Raw genomic sequence first — 13130 nt, 5'->3', positions numbered from 1 at the left:
TTTTTTTATCTACAATTGTAAATCTAACTTCAATTCTATCGTAACATATTTCCTCTCTCAAGTATATTTTGTATACAAAAAAATTCAACCGCATCTTAAAAAAAAGCTTCATTAACCAAAAGAGGACAATGTCCCCTCGCCCTTATTTTTATTGCGAAATAATTTTTAGTCCTCTCTGAATTCAATTTAGCTCTGCTTCTGACTAATCAACCATTTATATATAAAATATATGATATCATATAAAATACCCACCAAAATAAATAAAGTAATATATATATATATATAATTTAATAACTTATTTTTAGTTTGTACATTATATTTTTGTATGTATCTCTCTCAAAATTTCAAACAAAATTATCATTGACTTGAATATTTTATTTCACTTTATAATTTTTTTGTAATAGGATTTTGATTTTTTTTTCTAGTATATAATTCTAGACAATCATATTAGTTATACATAAAAAATAAATCATTTATATAAATTAAAATACATGTTAAAATATAAATATATATTAAAAATAATTTAAATAATATATATTTATATACAAATACATAATGACGAATTTTTTATTTGTACATAATATTATAATATTTAAATATTCATTTGGATGTTAATATGCGTCAACTTAAAAAAAAAAAAACTAATATTAAGCAATAGTTCTCTACTTGTATTTAAAAAAAGAAAATCTTGTATTTCTGTAATTCTATCTAAGATGCAATGTCCAAACATGCATTACTATACAAATGTTTATCCTAGTTGAGCAACTAACCAATGGTAGTTAAGACATGAACAATGTCTATCCTCCCTCTACAGTCTTCATATCAACAATTTATGGATATAAGAGAAGTCCCCCAAAAATAGTAGCAGCTATGCAACACATGGTCAAATAAAATAAGAAAAAAATTCAGGTGCAGTCGACTTCACGTAAAGTATATATTTAAAAGCCATTAGAAACTTTGAGAGCCGTTTCTAACGGCTCTCAAATATCAACTTCATGTGAAGTCAACTACACCTGAATTTTCACCATAAAATAACTAAATAAAATAAATAAATAAAATTAGTCTCCAACCCCTAAGTGCACAAATTAAATTGTTTATGACACTCATAAATAATAACTCTCTCTCTCTCTCCTATTTAATCCTTCCCTTGAGGAGACACACAAACCTACCTTCCCTATAATTCTCACTCACTCATTTTCCATTTTCTTTTTCTCTCATCACTTTTTGTAACTCACACTCGCCTCTCCTCCTTCTAGTTCTTCCTCCTCCTTAGCATGGACGAACAACATCATAAAAAGATCTTTGTTGTTCTTCATCAAGTGGTGGTGATTTTGTTGGTGATGGTGGTGGTGGTGGGACCAAGTAGTTGTGTTAAAGGAGGAGAAGAAGAAGATAGGATCTTGGAACTTCCTGGTCAACCAAAGGTGTCTTTTCAACAATTTTCTGGCTATGTTACTGTCAACAAGGTTGCCGGTAGAGCACTCTTCTACTGGCTCACTGAATCTTCTCAAAACTCACTCAGAAAACCCCTTGTTATTTGGCTCAATGGAGGTTAGACATTAATTATTCCATCTTTTTCATTTTCAAATCTCTCTCAATTTAAATCAAATCTATAATTATAATAATTCACTATTATATTTAGCATTTTGAATTTTGACATATTTTTTTGTTTATTAATTTAAGTGTAAGTAATTACTAATTAGCATGCATGCAAATTAAATAATCCAGATATTCATGGCTTTTGAATATATACTTGGGTAGTATCTACTGAAAGTCACTGTTATATCGCTTATTTATGGACATTAATGCTATCATTTGTTCTCATTTGGGTACTTTAAACCACATGAAAGATAAACTATAAAAACAGTGCAAAACAATCTAAATTACTAGTTTACTACTATGCCGACATATAATATATAGAAGACACAAAATGTACAAAAATCTTCGCGACAGATTAGTCTTTGACCGTCGGGTTTGGGGATACCGTAAAAAAAAAACAAAAAAAAATGTACAAAAATAATCTTTTCTGAACTTCCTCTTTAATATGGTGCTAGGTGAATTCTTGTTGAGGCATCTTTTTAAATTAAGTATATATGTATATATATGGGCTTAGTCACACATACAAACAACAGTTCAATTTGATTTGAAAGATCAATGGAAACAATTATTCTTTTACATGTTATGTTACTTACTTTTTATTATTACCTTTAGATGTTACTCTATTTTCCTTGTTTGATTACACCCTACTCCTGTGTCTCATAGACAATTAAGTGAGGCTAGAAGAATAAAATAAAAATAAATTGCTTGGAGAAATAATGCATTAAATATTTTTTGGATACTGTAAAAGAAAACAAAAGAAAGTGTACGTAGAGCCCACATGAGTGGGTTGGCAATGGATAGGTTGGAATGATGACCTAACTAACAATGAATGGTACAAACCCAATGACCCATACACGACAACAATGTTACTAGTAAAAGAGAGACTATTCAATGCTCTACTCTTCCCTTGGATTCTATTTATCCAGTAAAAATATACCAATACAGAAATATTTTTTTGTCTTTATTTTTAAAAAGTATAGATTAGAAAGTATACAAAATATTTTTTTTAAACAAATTCGAGTGTACTTGGTTCTTATTTTTTATTTTTTTTTTAAATTTAATTATTCTGTTGTTTTCTATAATTTTGTGAAATTTTTAATTAGGTCCCTATACTTTTTTTCTTTTTAATTGGGTTTCTTCACTAATTTTTTTTAATTAGGTCCATCTTAGTAGTAATTGGCTTAATTTTACAGATATCCAACTAAAAAAAAAAGAATTGGTACAGAGACCTAAATAAAAGAAAAAAAAAAGTGTAGGGACTCAATTAAAAAAAAATTTGGTGCAAGAACTCAATTAAAAGAAAAAAAAATATAGGGACCTAATTGAAAATTTTGTGAAACTATAGGGACCGGCAGAGTAATTAAATCTTATTTTTAATATTTTCTATTTTCAGATTTTGTAAAAATAAAAAATAATAAAAATTTGAAAACAAAAAATAAAAAATGCGAATCAAAAGTCAAAACTTTGCATAATTATTTTTACACCTAACAAGGAGGAAAATATTTATCTAAGATAGTAATATATAGTTTTATGAATTATGAATAAACTAGCCATGATATTATTGTATCAACACCTAATATTTTGTCCTAATAAAAGGGTTTTGATAGGAACCATGATCAAAGCAACACTCTTGGTCTTAATAATATTGAAGGTTTGTTCAAGTCTATGAGACTATGAGTCTATAATGTGTCTCTCACATTCTCTCTCTTCTGATTTCTGAAGTCTATCTATATGTCTAAGCTACACTTCACACTACACTACAATACAATACAATAGTAGTCACGCACGCATATACACACACGCGCATGCAGTTAATGCTTGAAAGCAACTAAAAACTAGCCTCATTAATGGCTTAATCAACCTCAGAGCCCTTATTTAAGGTTCTGTTAGCCGAGTTGTCAGCGCGTATTGGTGCACCATCAATGCAACCCTATTTTTAGTAGAGTTTCAGTGTATCTCTAACCCTAAAATAATCTTCTTATATATCTCCACTTTTTTTCTTTGAATTCAAATTATAAGTAGTTCACATCACCTTTGGAAATAGACAATTAAGTTGCTACAGAAAATAGGTGAACTTGTCACAAAACTATGATAATTAAGAAAAAAGAATTTCTTTGGTGAAAAGTGAAAATTATAGTTAATTTTTTTTTAAAAATGTGCATTGCATATAATGTTTTTTTTTATTATATATTTTTTAGGATTTAACTAATATGTGTTCTAAAGATACATAATAAATTTGCTATTAGTAAAAATTTTTTATTAAAAATATAAAAAATTTAAGTTTTTAATACATTTGTTTCATTAAATAAAAATATTTAAAATTTTTCACTAATGATAAACTTATCTTAATCTCTACTATACATGTTAGCTAAATCCTATTTTAAAGAAAAATAACTATATTTCCAAAAACTGTTTATTATTCCTTTCTTTTAACTTTTTCTTATATATTTAATTTGTAATTTTTCTTTAATTTTAAATGTAAAAATGATGTTAATCATTTTCTAAACTTTATTGTCTTTTATTAATCATATATATTTATTTAAAAATATTATTCATACACAAAAATCAGCCACCAATGTATTTGTGTATAAAATACATGTATAATTTAATTTATTTTTAACGTGTATTTATATTCCAATATGTATTTTATACTGATAACTGACTTTAATGGTTGATTTTAGTGTACACATATGGATCCGTTTGAGAAGTTTTAAAAGTAATTTTTTTGAGTTTTTGACTTATGAAAAGTAGTAGTATTAATGTCTAGTACAATTTTCAAAATCAAATTGCAGCTTTCTAAAAAGCTATTTAGAAACTTATAGAGAAGTTAAAAAAATGACTTCTCTGATAATACAACTACTTTTTATCACATTTTTATAAAATAAATACTTTTAGAATTAAAAATTCAAATACAAAATAATTTATTTATAAGTTACTTTTAATATAGTCATTTATTGTTTAAGCTATTTTTTCAAAAATAATTTAATTAAGCTGTTTACCCAAATCAAACCATAGTCCATTATGGAGTGCATTTTTTCATCATACTTCAAGTATTCAATAATAATTCTTTGTGTAAGTATATATAGTTTGTTTACTAATAAGTTTCTTACCTATAACATGGAATGCATGTGTCTGAATCTTATTGTATTATTTATTTTACGAATTTAGCTAATTTGTATCTTTAATAATATTTTTTAAAAATAAATGTAAGATAAAATATTTCTTTTTATAATACTCTACTTAACAATATATCCTTATGGAAAATATTAGGTCCCGGTTGTTCATCAGTAGCATATGGAGCTTCTGAAGAGATTGGCCCTTTCAGAGTAAATAGGTCTGCTTCAGGACTATACATTAACAAGTTTTCATGGAACTCACTGGCTAACCTCCTATTCCTCGAAACCCCGGCCGGCGTCGGCTTCTCATACACCAACCGCTCCTCCGACCTACATGACACCGGCGACCGCCGCACCGGTAGGGACCCTCCACCCTTCAATACACATTAATTACAACCACCATTCACGGTTCCTGCATCTTTCATTGTTTGGTAGGCCATATAGAAGAAGTGATGATAAGATTAGGTTTTTATGATTGGCAAAAATGAATAGCTGGATCAACTATAGCTTCACCAAATTAACTACTACTACTAGTCTACTACTAACATCATTATCATTGTTACCATGATTTGATAATTTATTATTAGAGTGAATACCCATCCGGTCCTGACAATTACCTCGAAAGAACTACGAGGCCTCAAAAAAAAAAAATACTCAATCCGGCTCTTAATTTTTTTTTTTGGACTGATTAATTCTTGTGCAAAAAAAATAACATTGATTTTTTTTTACACAAGAACTAATTAGTCCTATAAAAATAAAGTTCAGAGGTCGAGTTGAGTTTTTTTTAATTAAGAGTCTCGGTGTCTTTCGAAGTAATTGTCAGGCCGTTTAGGATTTTTTTTTCTTATTATTATTATGAACAATGTTAAAGAATCAGCATAATTTATTTTTTCTATCAGCAGTTAGTTAATAATATTAAAAAATATTAATTAAAAATATAATATTAAATTACTGAATTAAAAATATTAGATTACTCACCAAAAATACTAGTCAATATCAATTAAAGTTGTTAATTCTCAAATTTTTCTCCATTATTATTATTGTTATTATTAAGAGTCCAAAAACATCATCATTTAAAGTGATGTTTTTCAATTAAAAAAAAAAAGCTATCAATACATTAGGAATTATCTTAATGAGTGTACTAAGAGTACTTTATTATATTGTTGTTTGTTATATATGTAGAAACGATATTTCATATTTGCATCATCTTTTACATACATTTTTATGCTATAAATGATAGATTTTTTTATCTTTTTCTTATTTTTTGTTAATAACTTTAAATATAAAAAACAAAGAGCCATATAGAAGAAAAATAAATACAAAAATAATAGATATAACATATTGGTGGTACATCTTGCAACATTTTGTTATATATGTGTGTGTGTCAAACATAAATGCAATTAATTATTATGGAGTCCAATTTTTGTGGGGGGTCCACGTTCATCACCTAATAACTTATGTATTGACTATCTATCCACGTACCTTATTTAAAGTAGCCACAATTGTGTACTTATTATAGCTCTGCTTCTCTACAAAGACTACTCTTGATGTTACGGAAAGTTCCAAAACGTGATTTAAATCAAATCACAATAACGCCAAACTTAAATTTTGCTATCATCCATTTGTCTTACCATGTCATTTTCTTTACTTTAATTATGTATCTCAAACATTACACTGTAATTATAATATTATATATTAAATTTCACCTACTAACAATGACTAATAATATGTTTTGCATCAATTTTTTCAGCAAAAGACTCTCTGGAATTTGTAGTCCAATGGCTAGAAAGGTTCCCACGCTATAAAAATAGAGAGCTTTACATCACTGGAGAGAGCTATGCTGGCCATTATGTGCCTCAACTAGCTAGAGAAATTATCACTTATAACACCAACACTAAGTACCCCATCAATCTCAAAGGAATCATGGTAAATATATGTATACTCAACTTCCATTTATGCATTTACAATACTGATCCATAGTCAAAAGTTTTATGCAACAATGGTATTTGCTTTTATTTTTCATATTTAAAAACGTTATCATATAATAAACAAACATTAATACTTTAATAGTAATACTTTTTGGGATAAAGTATATTTTTTTTGAAATTTGATAAAAGTTTTAAAAATACTGTTAAGTTTTATTTTGTTCTAAAAATTTTCGATTTATCGGCTAATTTTTTAAAAAATTTAGAACAAATTCAACAACAGTTAGATAAGAATAACCTTTAACATAAGCAAATCAAATAGAATTGTTATGCATTATTGTTAAACTGATCTTGAATTTTTTAAAAATTTGACTGTCGAAGTATATTTGATGCAAATTAAAAATTTTTAGGATGAAATTAAAACAAAATAAATTTATGAATAATTTTAAAATTTTTGCCAAATTTTAAGAATAAAAAATAGGTTTAATTACTCTGTTGGTTTCTATAGTTTCATGAAATTTTCAATTAGGTCCCTATACTTTTTTTCTTTTTAATTGGGTCCTGCACCAAATTTTTTTTTCAATTAAGTCCCTTTTAGTAGTAATTGGCTTAAAAAAAATTGGTACAGTGAGTTAAATAAAAGGAAAAAAAAGTGTAGGGACCAAATTAAAAAAAAAAATTGGTGCAAGAACTCAATTAAAAAAAAAGTATAGAGACTTAATTGAAAATTTTGTGAAATTATAGGACCAGCAGAGTAATTAAACCTAAAAAATATACTTTAACCTATTTTTTAAATGATGCCAAAAGTTACCTAACTACTATAGCTTGCCATAATAATAGGTATCCTATATAGCAAACGCTTTCTTATCTCGATTTTGAGATGAAGGACCATTGTATTATGAGAACAGTATATGAATTGTTGCATAGATGGTGATAGACTGATCGATAGGTTTGTATTATGGTGGATACTACCATGAAGATTTCATTATTGTCTTTATATGAAGATGCTTCTTTTTTACCATTAGATGATGAAATGTATGGTTTGATTTTGATGTGTTACAAAAGTGTTATTTTTTTTAAAGTGTGGCTAAACAAACAAAGTACACTTTTAACACAAAAATCTTCATAAAAAGATGTTTTTAGTATCTTCATTTGAGTAGTTGCCTTGTATTATTGTGGGGATCCATTAAATTTTATCTTTTTGTTAGGAGTAGTCCCTTTAATTTGTCATGAAATAATAGATAGTAATTAATTGAAATGATGATGATGATGATGCAGGTTGGAAATGCAGTAACAGACAACTATTATGACAACTTAGGAACAGTGACATATTGGTGGAGCCATGCAATGATCTCTGACCAGACTTACAGGCAACTCATAAGCACTTGTGACTTCCACAGGCAGAAGGAATCTGATGAGTGTGAGTCTCTATATAGTTATGCCATGGATCAAGAATTCGGAAACATTGATCAGTACAACATCTATGCACCTCCCTGTAACAACTCCGATGGCAGTGCCGCCACCTCCCGCCGCGCCATGCGCCTACCCCATCGCCCCCGTCATCCGGTAACAACTTCTGTGTCTTAGATATAATGATTTAAATCCATCATTTTTTACTCTCTGTCTCTGCCTTTTATGTCTTATTTCTTAAAAATCAACATACAATGACATTAATTTATGCTACTCAAAATTTTTCTTTTTTGGATTTTACTAGAAACTTCACATTAGTTTTTTTTTTTTTTATGTTAAATTTTCTTTAGATTAACCAGGAATAATTCAGTTAGAGATATAATTATTCATATTCTTCCTTTAATCAATTTAAGCTTTCGATAAAAGTGATTTTATGAAATGCTATCAAATTTGTTATGAGCGAAAAAATTTAGAGTTTAATCTTTATTAAATCCCAAAAAAAAAAATTTAGCATAAGATCAATAAAAAAAAAATTAAACTTATGCAAAAAATTCAAGCAAACACAGTTACCTGACGGAACATGTTAGAAATATCAAAAATGCTATCTGTATACTAAAATCAAACATCATATATTTTAGTATAAATACATGTATTATTTAACTTATTTTTAATAAGTATTTTATATCGTAAATTTTTAACATATATTTTATATTAGTGTCTGATCTTGATAACTAATTTTAATAAATACCTAACATTATCCTAGATATAATTATACAGTGTCTTCCCTATCAGCTAAAACTTTCATTTCTTCCAAACTTAATCTGATAGGAGAAGATGCACGAATAATTATATATTTAACAAATGGTATAATCTTGTTGGAAAATTGATGAAAATGATTTATTTTGTTATCAGGCAGTTAGGCAATTGTCCGGGTATGATCCATGTACGGAAAAGTATGCAGAGATATACTACAATAGACCAGATGTTCAGAAAGCACTTCATGCTAACACTACTGGAATTCCTTATAAGTGGACTGCTTGCAGGTCACCTCTTAATTTAAATTGTTAATTAAAGATTTGATCATAATTATCAAGTTAATTGAATTGTTTTCTGGATCGTTTTGTGCAGTGAGGTTTTGAATCGAAACTGGAATGATACAGATGTATCAGTGCTACCAATTTATAGACAGTTGATGGCCAATAGAATAAGAGTTTGGGTGTTCAGGTTTGTTAGTTAGTTACTTTAATTTCATGAATTAATTAAAAAGGCAAAAATTAATCATAAATATATATGTTATGTTTGATAGTGGAGACGTAGATTCAGTGGTGCCGGTTACAGCAACTAGATATGCACTTGCACAGCTTAAGGTGGCAACTAAAATACCATGGTATCCTTGGTATGTCAAAAATCAGGTTAGTGCAAAATAATAATAATTAATTAATTATCGCATTGCTCTTCTAATCCTACCTCTCATTCATTAATCATTTTACATCTATCCTTTGTAAAATTGTTGTATTAAGTATATATCTAGTCTTAATATAATAAAGTCTCGAATAATGGGCTGTTTGTCATATATATAACCAAGAAATTCAAATAGGCCTTTTCGAGTTTGGAGATTCAAAAACAAAGGATATATATAGTTGTAAGATAAGAAGTGAAACACTTATCAACGTTAGATAATGACCTTAGTGGAAGTTAAGTAACAAATAATAGTAGAAAGGCAATTACTCTGCTATTCTTTGAAAATTAGAGGCTAAATTATCCTATATAATAAATTTAATTGTATACGCAACATATTTAAATTAAATTTAATTAATTAACTTAATACATCATTTTATTTTCATAAGATTATAAAATTTGAAAAATATTTGCGTAATCTTACAATATATATTCCATGTGTGTTTCAAAAGCACCTATTTCCTAGAACTATAACTATATGTATAAGATAGGTTCAATATATAATCAAGTTGGGTTCGTCGAGTAGTCAGCTCATTCGTCCGCTTAAGTAAGTGTCGGAGTTTGAATCCCATCTTGTGTATGTAGTAACTCATTGACCAACTCAGATTTACGACAGATTAATCTTCAAATTAAAAGATAATGTGAAGAAGAAAAAAAGTTCAATATACGATTATTTTCTATAATAATATTCAATGTGTCTTTCAAAAATACATTTTTTCCGAACTTTAACTATATATATTAGATAGTAGATTGGTTCAACATTAAATTATTTTATGTATTAAAAGTGTGCATTATGAGAGAAAATAATAATTTATCGAGAAAAGGACAAATAAGTTCCTGATCTTTTGTCCCGCGGACATTTTCGTCCCGGACCATTAAAAAATACTTTTAAATTATTGACCTTCACAAAACTTGGACGGATCAGTCCCTCCGTCCAAATGCTTCCGTCAGGGATTGATCCGTCCAAATGCCTCCGTTAGGGACTGATCCGTCCAAGTTTTGTGAAGGTTAGGAACTTAAAAGTATTTTTCAATGGTCAGGGACAAAAATGTCCACAGGACAAAAGGTCAGAGACCTATTTATCCTTTTCTCTAATTTATCCTTTAGTTTCGAAAGGATACGGGAGCAATAATTACCTAGAAAGTAATTGTTTTCTCATCTTCTTTAACCTCACTTTAGAAAATCTAATTGGTGTTTTTCCATCTTATATATATTCTTCAAAATAATTTGATGTATTATGTGAAGGTTGGAGGGTGGACTGAAGTATATGAAGGGTTAACATTTGCGACAGTGAGAGGAGCAGGCCATGAAGTTCCATTATTCAAGCCAAGAGCAGCTCTTCAATTATTCAAATCATTCCTTTCAGGAAGTCCTCTCCCTAAGTCCTAAAATTAATCAATAATCAATCACGCTGTAAAACAAAATTAAGAAGCTAGCAAGGTTAGGAAAAAAGGAAGCCAAGAAGAAAAGAAAAAAAAGGAAAAAAAATATGGGGGTGATAGAAGAAAATTTAAACAAGTGTAAAAGGCCATAGCTGCTAATTTAATTTCTATATTTGCATTACCGCCGTCAATATATATTGTTGTGAACAAAAAGTTTAATGCCATTTTTCTTAATCGGAAAATTAACAAGAGGCGTTAATGGAAAGAGCTTGATAATGAGTTTATTCTAAATTGTGAGCGTTGTGTTTTATTTGTTCAGATCTTTAATTTTTCCTCATGATATTCACATAACAAGTGAATTTGATATGTGCTTTAAACATGACTAATAGTGATGAACAAGTTTAATTTAACAATTGCAATGATCCCTAAGTTATATCATCATTTAAAATAATCACATTTAGTGTTAAGAACGCTATTAACACTGGTTATGACTTTAAAAAATTATGTTAACCAGCTATAAAATGTAAAAAAAAAAATTAGTGATTAGGGCAATTTATCTAATTAAATAAATTCTGTGAATTGTTTACCTGAATACACAAAAGAAAAATCTCTTACGTACATGTACAATTTCAATTTTATGTAAACCGTGGGAGTTAACCATGGTTTCTAGTTTGTATGTAAACCGTTGGACGCTATAAGGTTTTATGGTTGGAAAAGGTGGGACATAATCCGTGGCTACCTACCACGGATTATGAAGGAAAAAGCTAAGGCATAAACAGTGGTTGCTTCCCACCGTTTATAAAGAGGAGGACTTGAACGAAAACCCACATAGGTTCCCATGGTTTACATACAAAGTATAAATTATATGATCAAATTTTTTTAAAACCAAAATTTTTTATTTTTTATTCTTAAATTATATGATCAAATTTTTTTAATTAAATTAAAAAATAAAATAAAGTCCACCAATATCTAGTAAACAACGGATCTGTAAATTTATTATTTTTTTAATTTTTAAACTAAAAAAGTAATATTTTTCTAATATTAAAAAAATTGAAAAATTTAAAATTTTTAAATTAATTTATTCTTAATTTGTGACAAGTGCAGCGAAAAAAATTAATTGTCCGGGTGTAGCATTATCCGGTGAATAAAAAAATAAAAAAATATATTATTAAAAAAATTAAAAATTTTAAAAAACTAAATTTATTATTTTTTAATTTTTAAATTATATGATTAAATTTTTTTATTTAAATTAAAAAAATAAAATAAAGTCCACCAATATCTAGTAAACAACAGATCTATAAATTTATTATTTTTTTAATTTTTAAACTAAAAAAATAATTTTTTTCTAATATTAAAAAAATAAAAAAATTCTAACAATATCCAAAAAATAAAAAAATTGAAAAATTTTAAATTTTTAAATTTTTTAAATCAATTTATTCTTAATTTTGACCAGGTGCAGCTAAAAAAAAGTCAACTGTCTGGGTGTAGCATTATCCGGTGAATAATAAAATAAAAAAATATTATTAAAAAAATTAAAAATGTTAAAAAACTAAATTTTTTATTTTTAAATTTTTAATTATATGTTTAAATTTTTTTATTTAAATTAAAAATATAAAATCTAGTCCATCAATATCTAGTAAATAATAGATCTACATCCGGACAATTGATTTTTTTAGCTGCACTTGTTCATAAATTAAGAATAAATTAATTTAAAAATTTTAAATTTTTAAATTTTTTTATTTTTTTATATATTGTTAGAATTTTTTATTTTTTTAGTTTAAAAAGTAAAAAAATAATAAATTTACAGATCTATTCTCTACTAGATATAGCTGGACTTTATTTTATTTTTTTAATTTAAATAAAAAAATTTGATCATATAATTTAAGAATAAAAAATAAAAAATTTTGGTTTTTAAAAAATTTGATCATATAATTTTTACTTTGCATGTAAACCGTGGGAACCTATGGGAGTTTTCGTTCAAGTCCTCCTCTTCATAAACCGTGGGAAGCAACCACGGTTTATGCCTTAACTTTTTCCTTCATAATCCTTGGTAGGTAGTCACGGATTATGCCCAACCTTTGTTAGCTCCTACAGTTTACATAAAATTAAAATTGCACATGTAAGAGGTTTCTCTTTTGTATATTCAGGTAAACAATTCACCGAATTTATTTAATTAGGTAGATTGCCATAGTGATTAGTATTTTTTATGTAGTTTTCTTACTTGAGTCAATACTATTAAT

The 13130-nt window shown here is 27.2% G+C and overlaps 1 protein-coding gene across 2 annotated transcripts; it reads left to right on the top strand.

Annotated features, from left to right (window-relative positions):
- Positions 1-870: 870 nt before the first annotated feature.
- LOC112744575 (serine carboxypeptidase-like 25) lies at positions 871-11181 on the top strand. Of its 2 annotated transcripts, XM_025794244.3 has the most exons (8): positions 871-1551; positions 4870-5073; positions 6466-6641; positions 7919-8206; positions 8963-9093; positions 9179-9274; positions 9357-9462; positions 10754-11181. In XM_025794244.3, the coding sequence occupies exons 1-8, from the start codon at positions 1275-1277 to the stop codon at positions 10895-10897; spliced, it is 1422 nt and encodes a 473-aa protein (XP_025650029.1). In that variant the 5' UTR covers positions 871-1274; the 3' UTR covers positions 10898-11181. The 2 variants fall into 2 exon arrangements, with proteins under 2 accessions (XP_025650029.1, XP_025650030.1); XM_025794245.3 differs by lacking the exon at positions 4870-5073 and having other exon boundaries at positions 1153-1551.
- Positions 11182-13130: the final 1949 nt, after the last annotated feature.

This window comes from Arachis hypogaea, chromosome 14 (assembly GCF_003086295.3).
Source record: "Arachis hypogaea cultivar Tifrunner chromosome 14, arahy.Tifrunner.gnm2.J5K5, whole genome shotgun sequence".
Classification (NCBI taxonomy): Eukaryota; Viridiplantae; Streptophyta; class Magnoliopsida; order Fabales; family Fabaceae; genus Arachis; species Arachis hypogaea.
Note: the sequence above shows the minus strand (reverse complement) of the source record. Positions and strands in the feature narration are given on the sequence as shown.